Source organism: Garra rufa, chromosome 16 (genome assembly GCF_049309525.1).
Source record: "Garra rufa chromosome 16, GarRuf1.0, whole genome shotgun sequence".
Taxonomy (NCBI): Eukaryota; Metazoa; Chordata; class Actinopteri; order Cypriniformes; family Cyprinidae; genus Garra; species Garra rufa.
The window spans coordinates 4,718,431-4,734,157 of NC_133376.1; the positions used below are offsets into that span (position 1 = coordinate 4,718,431).

At 36.4% G+C, this 15,727-nt stretch overlaps 3 protein-coding genes across 3 annotated transcripts in view; 2 read left to right on the forward strand and 1 right to left on the reverse strand.

The window, feature by feature from the left end:
* The window catches only part of tcirg1b (T cell immune regulator 1, ATPase H+ transporting V0 subunit a3b), a 39,086-nt gene extending 37,363 nt beyond the window's left edge, over positions 1–1,723 (forward strand). The window contains exon 20 of the mRNA XM_073820135.1: positions 931–1,723. Within this exon, the coding sequence (XP_073676236.1) occupies positions 931–1,024 (94 nt within the window). The 3' untranslated portion in view covers positions 1,025–1,723. The remainder of the gene's footprint in view (positions 1–930) is intronic.
* Positions 1,724–4,580: 2,857 nt separating this feature from the next.
* On the forward strand, positions 4,581–8,794 carry mrnip (MRN complex interacting protein). Its single transcript, XM_073820409.1, has 7 exons — positions 4,581–4,728; positions 5,791–5,850; positions 5,950–6,056; positions 6,400–6,466; positions 6,622–6,755; positions 7,311–7,419; positions 8,108–8,794. Exons 1-7 carry the CDS (start codon positions 4,669–4,671, stop codon positions 8,786–8,788), a joined length of 1,218 nt encoding a protein of 405 aa, XP_073676510.1. The 5' UTR covers positions 4,581–4,668; the 3' UTR covers positions 8,789–8,794.
* A 94-nt stretch (positions 8,795–8,888) lies between these two features.
* Positions 8,889–15,136, reverse strand: sqstm1 (sequestosome 1). Its single transcript, XM_073820408.1, has 8 exons — positions 14,868–15,136; positions 14,415–14,510; positions 11,936–12,276; positions 11,653–11,824; positions 10,209–10,289; positions 9,940–10,118; positions 9,593–9,797; positions 8,889–9,505 (listed from the first exon to the last, which is right to left on the reverse strand). Exons 1-8 carry the CDS (start codon positions 15,034–15,036, stop codon positions 9,348–9,350), a joined length of 1,401 nt encoding a protein of 466 aa, XP_073676509.1. The 5' UTR covers positions 15,037–15,136; the 3' UTR covers positions 8,889–9,347.
* Positions 15,137–15,727: the final 591 nt, after the last annotated feature.

Consider the following 15,727-nt stretch of genomic DNA (forward strand, 5'->3'; position numbering starts at 1 on the left):
TACCCAAATAATGACTAAAAGTAAGTCTTTGAGAATGGATCATAAAGCTCATAAAGCTGTTCTATGATAATATGTTGATGAAAATAAATTATGTTCAATTAGATGTACTTGTGTTTACTAACTAACTAACAATGAAATTATTTTTTCTACCTAATAGATTGTGTTTTTTTAACGTCAACACCTACCCAGCCCATTACATGTTACACCGTACTTTTATTTTGACAGGTTGCCGTGACGTTTCTGTATCATACAGTATGATATGATGCTAGTTTTCTCAAATGAAACGGTAAAAGTGACACTCACAGCAGTTTGGGAGATTAAGTTTATCTGTTCATGTGAGATTAAAAAAAAGCCAAAAATTACCGGGAGCGTCACGTGTGTTTCAGTATGCGTGTAGTAAAAGCTCGTCTCCGCAATGCATACATACAGCTAGGCAAACGGAACATTTCAGATCATATTAAAAAGGTCTTTTTGCATTTCAGTTTTCACATACACTAGTCCATATCGCGATTTGAATTAAGTGACTGACCAGCATTTGATTTATGAATCCAAAAAACGACGAATTTACGTGGCATTTCGCTATAGTAGATTCGGTTTTCATGAATGGAGGACGACGCGATCCTGTCTGTGTTTTGGTGGAGGAGACTTAAACGCGTGACCATATTCGGTATACATTAGCGTTAAACTATCAAGGTGAAAGTCATCAAAGCTTGCGTAGTTTAGACCCAGCTCCCAACCCAAATATGAGAATAGATTAACGGCGATATTTTTTTTATCGCACGATAAGAGTTTCGCGTTAACGCAGCACGTTAACGCCGATAACGGCCCACCACTAATATATATATTTGCACACTTTGATTAATTTGATTCATCTTACTGTACTTTCATTATTAGATTTCTGATTTCTCTCTCTCTCTCTCTCTCTCTCAGGGTGGAGTTTCAGAATAAATTCTACAGTGGATCAGGCTATAAACTCACTCCGTTTGCCTTCTCATCAGAAATTGGATCTTTCTCTCTAAAGTGACCCATGAACCTCCTCTAGTAGTCATGTGACTGAAAAGAATGATGGAGTTGTTTTGCTGGGAGCACAAAGCGTATTTTAAAACAGATCATTGAAGCGTCTTTCCTTTTATGTTTTAGCTTGATTGCCGCTGGACCTGAAAAAAATCAAACATGAAAAATGTTTTAGCACCCTATTATGAATCCACATCCATATCTTTGACACTATGCAACATTATCTTTGAAGCATTATCTGAGTACACGGCACATGTGATGTAGAGTCTTTTATTTGATGAACATGATTTTTTTTTATCATTGAAGTCTTGAGTCCACATAAAATAAAGTTCTTTTAACTAATGCTCCATAATCAGGTGTATCCGTGAGCAGTCTGCCATCATGATGACAACCATCTAATTGTGGTTAATGCTTCAAGTACAAACTTATTTAAATTCAATAAATTAAATACAATCTGAATGTTTTCTCTCAATGACCTGCCAACATAAAATTAAAATCAGTTTTCAGTTGGTTAATCAATAGCTTGAAATGTGTTGATTTACAGCATTTTTCAAAGGGAATACTCTTCCGTCAAGGTGTCCTTTTATTGTTGCTTTTCTACTATTACAATAATGAAACTTTGAAATTATGGCACTGAATGTCAAGCCTTAAAGTTGTACTTGCTGATCAATAAAGACCAAAGCCTTTCAGTACTAAGAAGGACCATGTTTACCTGTGTTCGATCTATTATTAACTACAGATTGCAAAAATACCATATGTGACCCTGGACCACAAAACCAGTCATAAGGTTAAATTTTACAAAACTGAGATGTATACATCATATGAAAGCTCAATAAATAAGCTTTCTATTGATATATGGTTTGTTAGGATAGGACAATATTTGGCCGAGATACATCTATTTGAAAATCTGGAATCTGAGGATGCAAAAAAATTAAAATACTGAGAAAATCACCTTTAAAGTTGTCCAAATTAAATTCTTAACAATGCATATTACTAATCAAAAATTACATTTTGATATATTTATAGTAGGAATTTTACAAAAAATCTTCATGGAACATGATCTTTACTTAATTTCCTAATGATTTTTGGCATAAAAGAAAAATCAATAATTTTGACCCATACAGTGTATTTTTGGCTATTGCTACAAATATACCCCAGCGACTTAAGACTGGTTTTGTGGTCCAGGGTCACATATATTACACAGAAGAGTGAGAAACTGCACATTATTTTGCATTGTAATCTAGTTTAGTCAGAAATTTTGAAAACAGATGTAAAACAAGACTAAGCAAAAAGCTTAAAACCAGTGGTGTGTGTGCGATATAAAATACACATGAATCCAAGTAAATTTAGCTAAATCCCTCAGTAACACCAATGTTTTTATTATTTTCCACATTGGAACGCATCCATTATGCTCTTTTTATTGAGTTAACTCGTTTAATCCCAAATTTTTCCCAGAAATGTAGATATCCAGGTCAAGCCTGAAATTATTGACACAGGCTTCTCCCAAAAGATAATACGACGATGTACAAGAGGCATCATTGTGGAAAAAAATATTTCTCAGCTTTTATTTACATTTGAACAAAAAGTGGCATGTCCAAAATTATTTACACCCTTTGCACACTGTCACAGTCTATGGGAAAATCCTAAGTTCTATACCATTCCAAATAGTCCACGCTGTTCTAAAGCATCCTAATTACCCTGATTCATTGGGAACAGCTGTTTTAATCAACTCAACAGGTGAAAAACAGAAGCGCTCTGTTGTTGGTTTGTGGACAGTCATGGCTAAGACAAAGGAGCTCACTGAGGACCTGCGGCTGCTCATAAGTCAGGAAAGGGCTATAAGATACTAAATGTTTAGAAGTTCAAGTGGCTACAGTGCAAAGTATTATTAAAAAATATAATACGTTCCGTACTGTGAAAAATCCTGTGTTGGCCAGGAGGATAGTGAGAGAGGTAAAAAAGAATCACCACCAAGGTCATCCTGATGAATGCTCACATGCACAAAGAAGACGACTTCTGGTCTTCTATTTTATGGTCATACGAAACCAAAATTGAATTGTTTGGCCACAATGATGTAGCCTTCATTTGACGTCAAAAAGAAAAAGCCTTCAACCCTAAGAACACCATCCCCACTGTCAAACATGGTGGTGGGAACCTAATGTTTTGGGGGTGTTTTTCAGCCGGTGGACCAGGGAACCAAATCACAGTAAACTGCATCATGAAAAAGCAGCAATACATCAAAATTTTCAACAACAACATCAGGCAGTCTGCAGAGAAACTTGGCCTTGAGCACCAGTGGACATTTCAGCACGACAACGACCCAAAACACACAGCAAAAGTGGTGAAGAAATGGTTAGCAGACAAAAACATTAACATTTTGCAGTGGCCCAGCCAGAGTCCTGACTTAAATCCAATTGAGAATCTGTGGAGGGAGCTAAAGATCAGGGTGATGGCAAGGAGACCCTCCAACCTGAAAGAGTTAGAGCTCATCGCTAAAGATGAATGGGCAAAAATACCAGTGGAGACATGCAAAAAGCTGGTCAGCAATTATAGGAAGCGTTTGATTGCTGTAATAGCAAAAAAAGGCTTTTCTATTGATTATTAAGATATGGCTAATTTTGGACATGCCACTTTTTGTTCAAATGTAAATAAAAGACAAATAATATTTTTTTCCACAATGATGCCTCTTGTACATTTCATCTTCTGGGATACATCTGTGTCATTTCTAATAAAAAAGAAAAGAAATTAGAAATTATGACAAAAGTATTGTAATTTCCCTACTGTAGAACAAGGTAAAATAACATACCTGTGAAATACTCATTTTCATTTATTTTACAGAATTGTTTTCCAATATTACTGTCGTAAGAATAAAAATATAAAATTATTATTATCGTTATATTCTAATTTGTTTGGTTTCTAAATATTCCAGTGTGAGAGTAATTTAGACTGAGACACCATATCACAAATATAAAGAGGATTGAGTTCTCTTTAAACCTCAAGATCACTAGCTTCACTATCTTTTTTCTTTGTTTAGTTTGCACACTGCAACTGTATTGGAGCTCTTAATTGTAAACTCTCAAAGTGCACCAAATAGATGAATTTAACTGTAAAATGTACAAAACGGGGACTGCTGTGGGAATTCTCACTCCAAGCTGAGCTCAAAAGTTGGCAGCCCTGTATTAAGTAATAGAATAAAGCAAAAAGCTCATTAAAATAGAGAAACCAGTGGTGTGTGGGTGATATAAAATACACATGAATACAAGTAAAATTGGCCAAATCCCTCAGTAGCATTGATGTTTTTATTATTTTCCATATTGGAACGCTTCCGCCATTATGCTTGTCACTGAGGTAATAGCTCAGATGCAAAGCATTTTAATAGACAGTGCAAAACAATATAAAGCACATAATGCGATTTGAAAATTATTGAAGAAATTGTATTAGAAGGGAACAATTAGTTCCCACTGCCTTTTAGTGCTCCACGCTCCGGTCCTGTTGGTGGCGCTAGAGCAGCAAAAGTTGGCCACGAAACACCAGTAGAAGAAGAAGAAGAAGCTGGTGGGCCGGCGTCGACGGCGGGAAACACAAATATAAGAGCTGTGTTTACATGAGTAAAATTATTTACTTTTATTGTACGGACTGTAAAAACTGCCCGACATGGTTCAAGAATTTCATGTACTGAGATGTTTTTCCTGTGAAACCTTTCAAGTGCAACAGGTAACGTTTTCTATTGTCCCTTTTACTTAAGAGTTAAATCTTTTTTCTGATTATCTGGTGTTGTAGATGCTAATTTACAAACGATTTGACATAAACACTGACTTCTGACATAAATCATTAAGCCTTTCGTAATGCACTGGCTTAAGATTAATGTAAGTATTAAGACTGACTAAATGTTAGGTTTTGAATTGACAATATCAATTAATGTATGTTAAACCGAGACGCAGGTGAACAGAGTATAAAAAAACCTAGTAATAGTTATTGCTTTACTTACCCAGTTGATCGATTACATTAATAATTGCAAACATTTTTTTTGTATTACAAGTTCTCTAAAATGTTAGGTTTAAATATGCAAATGAGGCATTATTTATTAAGTAATCCTTGTTTACTTTTTAAATTGATTTATTGATGACATATTAAAGTCAAATGTTTTTACGAAGGGAATTTGGGGTATCTCATTTTTGTCACTCCATAATTCATAAAATACTTAGAAAACAATATAATTTCACTTTTTTTTTTTTAAATCTTGTATATAATCAAGAAAATTATATATGAACAAATTCCTCTGTAAAACCCTTCAGGATATAGACAGGAATAAAAATGTAAAGTTGTGAGTGCTGCTGAAGTGGAGATTTGTGGCTGAGTGTAGAAGAAAAAAACTCATTTTGAGAAAACGGCCTTTAAAACTATACTGTAATCTATTGACACAAATAGATAAAAGTGCTACAAAATAAACACTTAACAGTGTCTTTTGGATGTTTTCTTTACACTAGTCTGAAAAACACTATGAAAATCCAAAAAGCCCAAAATCTGCATGAAAAAAACAACAACAAAAAAACTTTTTGCCTTAAGTCATTTTAATTTTGATGTTCCGAGATTTTCTGGTCTATGCTGTTTCAAATTAATATTATTTGTAGAGCGCCACCCATCTAATTATCCCACTAAGGTTTTTTACTTATGTAAAATGGACATGTACTGCACCTAATATCCAAATGAATATAGATTTAAATGAAAAACTTGTGATTCGATTGTTGAAATCGATTCTTTTTTTTTTTTCTCTAGGTGAAGAAGAGTAAGAAATGGACATGTAACGTGTGTGGCGAGAAGCAGTCACTGATTAAGGTAAAACTAAATGCAAACAAAATTTGTCATGATACCCGTCTGGTAAGTCTCGGCTGTATGTTAGCATTTCATATGTTTATTTATTTTTATTTTTTGCAGGAGTTTGGTCGAGGCGCCGCAGCTGACTGTAGACGACATGTTCAAAAGCTGAATGCTCTGCGTGGACAGATGCAGGAGGTGAACAGTGAACAGATGTTGTCACAAAGGTGGGCAAAGCTAAACCTCGCTATCAGTTGCATTCATTTTAAAGGTTTTAAATATATTTTACAGGCTGAAGATTTTCCTTACACTGAGTGTACATGGCTTAATGTTTTTTAAAAGTTGTATTAACAACTTGCACAATTTTCAATATTTAAATAATAAGAATAATATCACCCTGACATTTTTGGTTTGTCACCCCCAAAAAATAAAATGAATTTTTTAATATAGAAATTCAAAACAAGCTCATCATAGAAGACATGTATTGAAGTCTTTGCATAAATAAACTGCATTTTTTTATGCAATGCAATTTGACTAAAATGATGCTTTGACTAACACATTGTTTTAAAGCGAACCAGATGAAAACTATGGGAGTGAAGATGTTCATGAAAGTCTGGTTCAAAATCATAAATCGGAGGTAAAGCACTGACTGATGTCCATTCATTCCTTTTGTCTGCTCAGTTAAATGGTTATTATGCCGAGAGAAACCCAGTAACATGTAGACCAGTTGAGAATCAATACATTTTTTATATTATCAATGGCACTGGCCTTATAAGCATCCTCTCCCTGAAGCAGGAAGTGGTTAATGTCAGCCGCTGGAATAAATACACTGATCAAACAGCTGAGGGCCCAAATGAACATGAAGATGAGGATGAAGACGAGAATGTTTATACGGAAAGATACAGATTCAGAAGCCAAGGAACCAGGTACCACACAACATTCAGACTTGTCAATAAAAACATTTAATGTTAATAAGGTAAAATACTGTGGCTATTAAAGATTTTAGTTATTAATGAAGAAACCAAAGAATCTTAGCACAAAATCTGACAATTTGTCTTGTATTTTCCGACTGCATATACAGGTGCATCTGAAACAAAACTTTTTTTGTTTGTGACTTATTTCAAAAACGGAAACTTTCATATGTTCTAGATTAATTACAGGTAAAGTAGAACAATTCAAACTTTTTTTTTTTTTTTTTTGATGATTGGAGCTTACAGCTCATGAAAGTCAAAAATCCAGTATCTCAAAATATTAGAATTTTTACATTTACGTTTTATTAAATGTCCATCCCTTACAGTATAAATTCCAGGTATCTCTTGTTCTTTGAAACCACAATCATGGGGAAGACTCCTAGAATATTTGAAAGTTTCAGTTTTAGAAAAAAACTATTTCAGCATATTCTAATTTTTTGAGATGCACCTGTGTATGTATGATTAATGGTGTAAACAAATACCAATGTAACTTTTTTTTTTTTTCAACAGAAAACGAAAGAAAATCTCCACTTCAAAGTCTTTTGGTGGCCCTTATGATAACTGTGACGATGAGGAGTCGCTAACTGGTTGTCCTGGGTTTAAGCGGCGGCCATATCCGGTAAGCCACATACACACAGGTTGAAGGGGTCACCGGATGGCCATTTTACAAAAGTTCATATGATTCTTTAGGGTCTTAATGAAAAGTCTATAATATACTTTGGTTAAAAATTCTCAATAGTAGTGTAAAAAAAACACCCATTTACCTTGTCAAAATCAGCTCTGCAAAAATTAACTCATTCTATTGCATGTTCCTTTAAATGCTAATGAGCTTTGCTCGTCTTGCCCCTCTCTGTCGTGGGATGATGAGCCGTAATGTTTACTTTAGCCATGTTTAGCAGCGAAACTTGGCAACAAGTAAATTAAGAAAGGCCATTTGCAAGGATGGATAAAAAAACCTTACGCCGGTTTCACACATACTCCGTCTGTAGTGGGTATGCAGTCCGTGTGCATTACGTACGCGGTGCACTCATTTTGCTTTCACAGGACGCGTTTGCAGTCCATTCCAGTGGCCTCCGTCTGTGTGCCGTCACACCGACAAAATACCACTAGGTGGATTTTTATCATTGTAGGGTGGCTGTGTACACAAACTGCCAACACACATTAATGTTCAAACAACATGTAAAAGTGAGTTTTGCATCCGATGACCCCTTTAACACATCTCCAACAGTAGAGACTCACGTGCTAAGATACGACAAAATGCCCTGTTCAGAAAAATACCATTTCATTCTGACTTCTATTTGTTGCAGCCACCGCAGTATGGCCAGTTCAGTTCATCATGGAATAAAGAATTTGCTTCTAAACATTCCTCCTGTGGAAGGTCAGGTGATGTGGAGCAGTGCACTCGCACAAATCTCCCATCACCCTGTCAGGATGTTTGTTACCCAACAACCTGCTCCAATTCCACATACACAAGGGAAAATAATCAGAAGTTTAACTCTTCATATACACAGCCAGCAGTTGATGCAACCAAAGGTCTTCTGCACTGCAAAAGTCCTTCTGTTTCTTCTAGCCAGAAATCTGGCGAATCTAAGATTGGGAATAAGGACTCCAAATGGGACAAATTCCTCACCGTTGTCCCCAATCAGCAGGACGAGGAAGAGTATGACTATGAAACTCAAGATCCCTCTAGTTACAGTGATAACACAGCAGTGCCTAATTTCACAGAAGCACTTTTGGACATGGGTGTGGATTCTGAAAAGCGCAGACATCCACTGGATAGAAAGATGGACAATGGTGCTCTAGAAAGGCAGAAATCTGTTGGTGATATTTGTGTGGATGGAAATGTATCCAGTCCAAACAATCACAGCTCAAATCCAGCTGGTTTTGAAGATGCTGTCTGTAAACAGCCTTCACTAACCAAGATGCCAAGATGCCTTTCCATTAACTCCCTGTTCTTTACTGATGAAGACTTTGATGACACATTTTGAGAGAAAGCTGCATTTTATTCAAAAATGAATTGTATATCTTCAGTAAATATAAAAATGCATTGGTAGGTAGGTCTTGGACATTTAAAAAAAATCCAACAACTTTTCTTTCTTTTTTTGTGCATTTTATTGTGGATAGAAAGGACAGGAATTTTAGAAGACCTACAGTAACATTAACCTGATTCCATCTGTTTATTCAAACTAACAATAAAAAATATCCCCAGGCTTCTGCTTTGTCTAAAACTCATTGCTTATGTAACTGCAAATAGACAAACCACACAAATGTAGACCTCTACTTATATATGTAATAAGCATATATGATGATAAAGATATAACATGAAGTGTAATGCTAATGACACAAATGTTAAATATATCCATTTTGCATAAAAGCCCAATAATGAACTTAACTATCTTCTAGTCACCTGAGTAATTAATATTGATGTTGATTTTGATAACATTTACGTAAAGAATTTCTAACTGAAAATGCATGGAAAGAAAATAAGACAGAAGTTTCAAAATCATCAGCTATGGCCCTGGTCTTCTTTATTCCTGTGCTCTTTCTCTACTTCTGTGGGCCGGGTTTGGAGTACTGGATGGCATCCAGGGCAGACCCAATGTCAAAATTCTTGGTGTGGAGCAGTCTGGTCAACCATCCACCCTCATCGTTGAAGCCCATGGACAGCATCTGAGAAAGAGACTCCACAAGCCTGGGGTCTGCATCTGAGGGAGAAGACATTACATTTAGCTTGCTTGAATTGATGTGAAGTGCACTGGAATTTGCTAATGCACATTAACGATGCACTATACCTTGAGGAAGGTGTGGGTAGAGAGCAGCCTCGCGGAGACCAGTGGGACCCTGTGAGGCACTTGTGCTAGAGACGGTGCTCAGCGGGGCTGGTAGATCTGTCCCGTCCTGCTCCAGCCTGAGGGACTGCAGCTCTCCTGTAGAGGGGTCCACCTCTTTAGAACTCAGATGAGTCCATTCCTCATCACTGCCTTGGTCTTTCTGCCCCTAGGATAGAACGAATGAATGTTAACAGAATGCAGCTTCTCAGCCTTTGTCTGAACGTATGCCTGGTTTGGCTTTGAAAACTCGAGATGTCACAATCCTGTATACTACCAGACATTCTAGAAAAGCTTGGATATTGATTTACCTTTGTTCCCTCACTGATGCTCTCTTCAGTAGCCTGACTTCCTGGACCAGACCCTCTGGAGAGAAGCCCTATGGAGCCACTCTCACTCCGACCACTAGGTGGCCCACTGGAGGCAGGAGGAGTTGGTGTGACTTTGGTCCGCTTGCCCTCATGCTCAACGTCGATGTCCACATCGATGCCTGCAAAGGAAAAAGCATTTTTTATTTTTAAGGAGTTCAAGAGAAGCTTTGAAATGCTTTGAGAAAGCTCAAAAAGTACCAGTAACTTACCAAGGGGGCTCAACATGGCCGCCACTTCCTCTCCAATGTTCTTCAGGTACTCCATATTAGCCTGGGAAGAGGCAGTAGAACCTGTGGATGACAATATGGTTTCTGTCAGGGAACTGTTGGTCTACAGCAGTGTAACAGTAGTTCTGAGCTCATATTTCATACATATAAGATTTGGTCTGTAAATAGGACACTAGCTGCATCCGAAAGCTTTCGCAGACTTGTTTGTGAACAAAGGTACCACCCAATCCTTTAGGTGTCGGGCCATTGGTGAGCATTGGTTGGGCGAGTTTTAGTGTGTTTTCACACATTTGCTCTCATCAGGCTTACGTCAGCGGGAGTTTGCTCGATTCAACATGTTGAATCGGCATCGGGGCCGTTGGCACGAGTGAGAACTCTGATTGGATGTTCGGTTTAGCGAATGAGTCAGTGCCCGGGAATTAACCTCTTTGGCATATTTTGGATTTTTTACTGATTTTGGCATACCTGAATTTAAAACAGTGCCCTACTCGCATACATTGGAGTACCTTGATTAAAAATGGTCTCATTTCACAGAAAATGCCCTCAATTTTAACACATGGGTGGAATAATTTATGATAATTTTATGATAAACACCAATTAAAAAAAATCTAATTCCAATATTTTTTTTTACTAAGTTTTTATTTGATAGTCTGTTTTTTTTTTTTTTTTTTTTGGATCTGTTTGGCTCATCATCCTGCAGAAATTTTCTTTTGATTTCACTAGGTGCCAGTAAATGGGGAAAAAATAATGTTCTTTGTGACATTTTGTTTTTAAAAGTTATTGAGATTTATTTGAATGGAGGCAATATGTCCTCTAGGTGTCTCCATTTGGCAAGATAAGGCATACCTGAATTCAAAAGTGTCCCATTCCCACATACATTGGGCTAAATTGATAAAAAATTGTCCATTCAACTCCATCGCGCACATTGATCATTTGAGCGATAAGAATATGAATATTATTACGTCGATCCTTACAAGGGATGGTGGGGGGCGAATTCAGACCATATTATCTTATGTTATGTAACATAAATGCTAAAACGATGCATGTATTCTGAAAGTTTAGATTGTAAGATTTCAAAAGATACTATATATGTCTATATTTGTGCTCCAAAATGTATAATATTTTCAATTCCTATACCGGTATTACGAGCTACGAGACAAAATCTAGTAAGTAAACAAAGGCAGCACAAACAAAAGGCTGATCCTTTCCAAGCATTACAATATGCAAATATTTTCATAACAACATGATCTGCTTAAAATGAATAAAGTTATCAACAACTGATACTCAAAAAGATAAGCAAGCCCTGCGTTGTTGACATTGTGTATCTTCGTATATCCTAGTTTCGGTTTCTATTGCATTCCTACTCTGTGTGCATTTTTCAGCTTTCGGACAAACTCTGTTTTATATTAAACTCTTTGAGTCTCACCGTTCTCTTTCATGTTTTCAGAAGCATCCTGGTTTTGTTGGACTCCAGATGGACCTGGTTGAGCCTGGTTTTGGGCCTGAGCTTGAGCTTGATTTTGAGCCTGAGCCTGAGCCTGGGTGTTTGCCCACATGCAGTGTCTCATCTTACGCCACATCTTGCCACGAGGGAACCACTGCACACAAAAGATTTACTTTAATCAGTATGTTCAAATCATCTGCAAAACTAAAGGTTTTCTATGTGGTAAAATACACATGGATACAAAAGTAGTGAAACACGTATTTACCTCAAACATGTTGGACATGGGGTGAAAGATGGGCAGGAGAGCATGCTCCTTGTGAAGGCCTTTGCTCTGACAGGAGGGGCACAAATCATAATCAGGGCAAACGGTGCACTTGAAACGTGTTCCAGCCACCGGCCCGTCGCACCCATCGCAGGTCACCCCTGGGTGCATCATTGGAGGGTGATGAGGATGAGGATGAGGATGAGGCCCCATATGAGGTCCTCCTGGGGGACCCATTGGAGGTGGGCCCATAGGATTTGGTCCTGGGGGGCTAAAGTGGGGTGGGGTGAATGAGAACCCAGGAACCCCATGAGGTGAGGAATCACGTTTGTGCTCCTTCCTTTCTGTAAAGGGAAAAAAATATGAGAGTATTGCAATTAATTAGAGATGTCTGTGTGAACTGGAGGATTGAAGGGTCTGGTATCATCTAACGCCAATTGGAAAAATCTGTTCACATTCCTGAATTGACTTTCTACTTCTTCGACTTATTCTGTGGCTTCTTCCTCTTTGACTTCTCATTCGATTTCTACTTCTTCAAATTCTTCTCTGGCTTCTGCCTCTTCGTCTTCTTAGATTATTCAAATTATTCAAAAAAAAACTTCAACTTTTTTTGACTTCTACTACTTCTATGGCTTCTACCTCTTTGACTTTTTCTTCAACTTCTACTTTTTCGATTTTTTTTTCTTTGACTACTTCTTCTATGGCTTCTGCCGCTTCGACTTTTTCTTTGACTTCTACTTCGACTTTTTCGACTTCTACTTCTTCTATGGCTTCTACCTCTTCAACTTTTACTTTGACTTCTACTTCTTAGATTTTATCTTCAACCTTTTTTTTCCTTCACTAAAAGTGCTTATTATACATGATAGCATAGAAATACAGAATGTATCGAATCCTAGGCTTAGAATGTCAAGAATGAATTCAAGAACTAATAAAGGAATGTCAAGAATAATTGCAAAAACACTGAACATCTTAATTAGTTCAACTGCTGCTAGTTTCATCCACTTCTGAAAATATTTCTACAGTATTTCAATTAACAAAAATGAATGTTGTTTTATTAATGTACTGTAGTATGGCCAGGTTACATTCACACTATATAGAATGTACTTTTTAATGTTCTCAAAGTAAGTGCTTATTCAGTTACCTAGTGAGAGAGCATGTGATTTCGGTAACACTTTCTATGAAGTGTTCCCTTATAATGTATTTATAATACAATATAATTTATAAGGGTATTCTTAAGACATTATAATGAATGCATAATGCATTATAAAAAACCTTATAATATGTTGTATCATCTCATGAGTATTCATAAGAACAGTTTTAATGTATTATAATTTTTACTTATTTGTGGTTATAGCTTTTAAGAGTATGATTACCTCCTCATAGTTATAATGTATTGTAAGTCTCATGTTACCCATGTCACTTTACTTAAAGCAAACAAAGACCACTTATAATAATAATAATAATAATAATATTTCTCAAAGAGCCATAAGTTCAGGTATCATATCAGATGAATGTGTAATATGATCAGTTTGATTATTTTGATGGTACCCTTTAGACAGCTTTTGATAAGTAGCTCTGCAACTACATGTCAATTAGCAGTAATTATTATTAGTAGTATGCTAACACTGTATTTTGATGGTTCCCCAAAAGACAAACTGATTATGAGCAACTTTGCAAGTACGTGAACCTTCTACCTAGCCTAACCTTAACCTGAGTCTACACTCAAAGGAGAGTTAGTTGGTGAGTGTTAGTTGCTTATAGTCAATAAACTAAGTGGGCCATCAAAATAAAACATAATATAATGTAAGAAAAAAAAGAATTTTAATATGATATAGTCCATTACAAATAAAGTAGATTTAATATGGCGTCCATTGTGTTATAATTATAATCTTAAAAGTTATAACCTCAAATACGCATGTATTATAATTGTTGTCATGATGATTCATGAGATGATATAACATTATAAGTTTTTATATATATATATATATATATATATATATATATATATATATATAATTAATTATAATGCCTTAGAAGGACCCTTATAACGTATTATAAATGGGGGCTTCATAGAAAGTGTTACCAAACTTTTATTGCTTTCTCACAGTCTCCAAACACTACCTAGACAATGTTACACTACCCAGCCAGACAAACTCACTAATTAAAGAGATATATTTAAGTCATTATCTATATGAACAGCATTTTATTGTCATTTTAAATAGCTTAATAGGCCTTTGACTTCTCTGTTGCTGTCTCTGGTGGAGAGCAGCAGTCACAACTACCTGTAAAAGGTTTTATTTTAATCAAATGAGTTGATTTTTCTTGTGCTAAACTCATGCACAGTGTCATATCTTTAAAGGACTGAAGTAAGTGCTAGACACAGAAAAGATTTCTAAGAAATTATTGATGAATTATTATTTTTTAATTTAGAGCAAATAATACAAAAACTTACTAAGTAGTAGGTTGTATCTGTGTTACTTACGCTTGATGTAGACACGGAAGGTGTCTTCCTTCACAAGAGCCAAACCCATCATTAGCTCATCGTCAGAAGAGAATGCAATCATGTCACCATCGTCATCTAGAGACAAAGTCAAGGCAAACAAAGATTGATATTTCAAATTTTTTTATACTTCGGCTAAATGATTGTATGTAGATTCTACTGTCCATCCCTTCCATTTAGCTCACGACATGGTAATTTAATAGCACTGTAATGCTTACGTAAGTTTATATCAGGGTGTATTATATGCGCAAAGTAGTCTTGTGGATATTAACATTTATTTTAAAGACATTTACTTTTCTAAATGTGCCCAAGTTTTATGTCTAATGTCACATAGTGAATATTATTTAAACTTCAGGTTTAGAGAAACGACAATTATAGTATGTTTGCAGGCGCAGCAGATATTTTAAAACATTTTAGAATGAAACACTGACTTACCTTTATAGGACATCTGAAAGGGCGCAGTCCTGAGCCCGACAAAAACATCGAGCACTTTTCGCTTCAAATACTCAAAACTTGTTGAGACATCCTGATCCACCGCAAAGCGACGGATCTCCTTGTTGCAGTCGTCCTTACCGATAAGGTAAGCTTTCACTGTCATCGACATTGTAGCGAAAAATAGCGTCTTGGAGCGAACCCCTGGATGTGTTGCGCAGTAGAAAATGCGTTTCTTGAGAACGGGATTCAGCGCTCGGTGCGTGAGAATGCGTTTCCTACTTCAGCCCACAGTTCCGTATATAAGCCTGAGCGTCATATGCAAATGAGGCAGTGGATCAGCCAATCGCTGAGGCGAGCGCAAGTTTGCGAGAGGGGGATGTCCACGTCCACCGTCACTGCGGGAACAGAGTTCATGTTGTCCCTGATCATGTGAGTCACATTAGAAAACAGAATGGACGAGCCACAATGATCTGAGCAATGACATGGCAATATGTGAGGGGAAATTCCCTCTGAACTCATTTATTGAATTACTGCCAAAGAATAGATTATCTTTAAGGCCCTTATGACTATAATAAACATGTGAAATGATATTGTGATATATGATATAACTCTTCACTTGTAGCTATTTCACCTAACTTGTTCATTTTGAGAAAGGGAATGTCACGCAAAATCTCTCTTGCTCCTGCTATATAATCAGTGTTGGGGGTAGCGCATTAAAAGTAACGCAATTTACGTAATAATATCGCTTTTTCCAAGTAACTAGTAAAGTAATGCATTACTTTTTAATTGACAAGAAAATACCTGAGTTACTTTTTCAAATAAGTTACTTTCCCCCCGCATTTATTGATTAACAGTGCTCC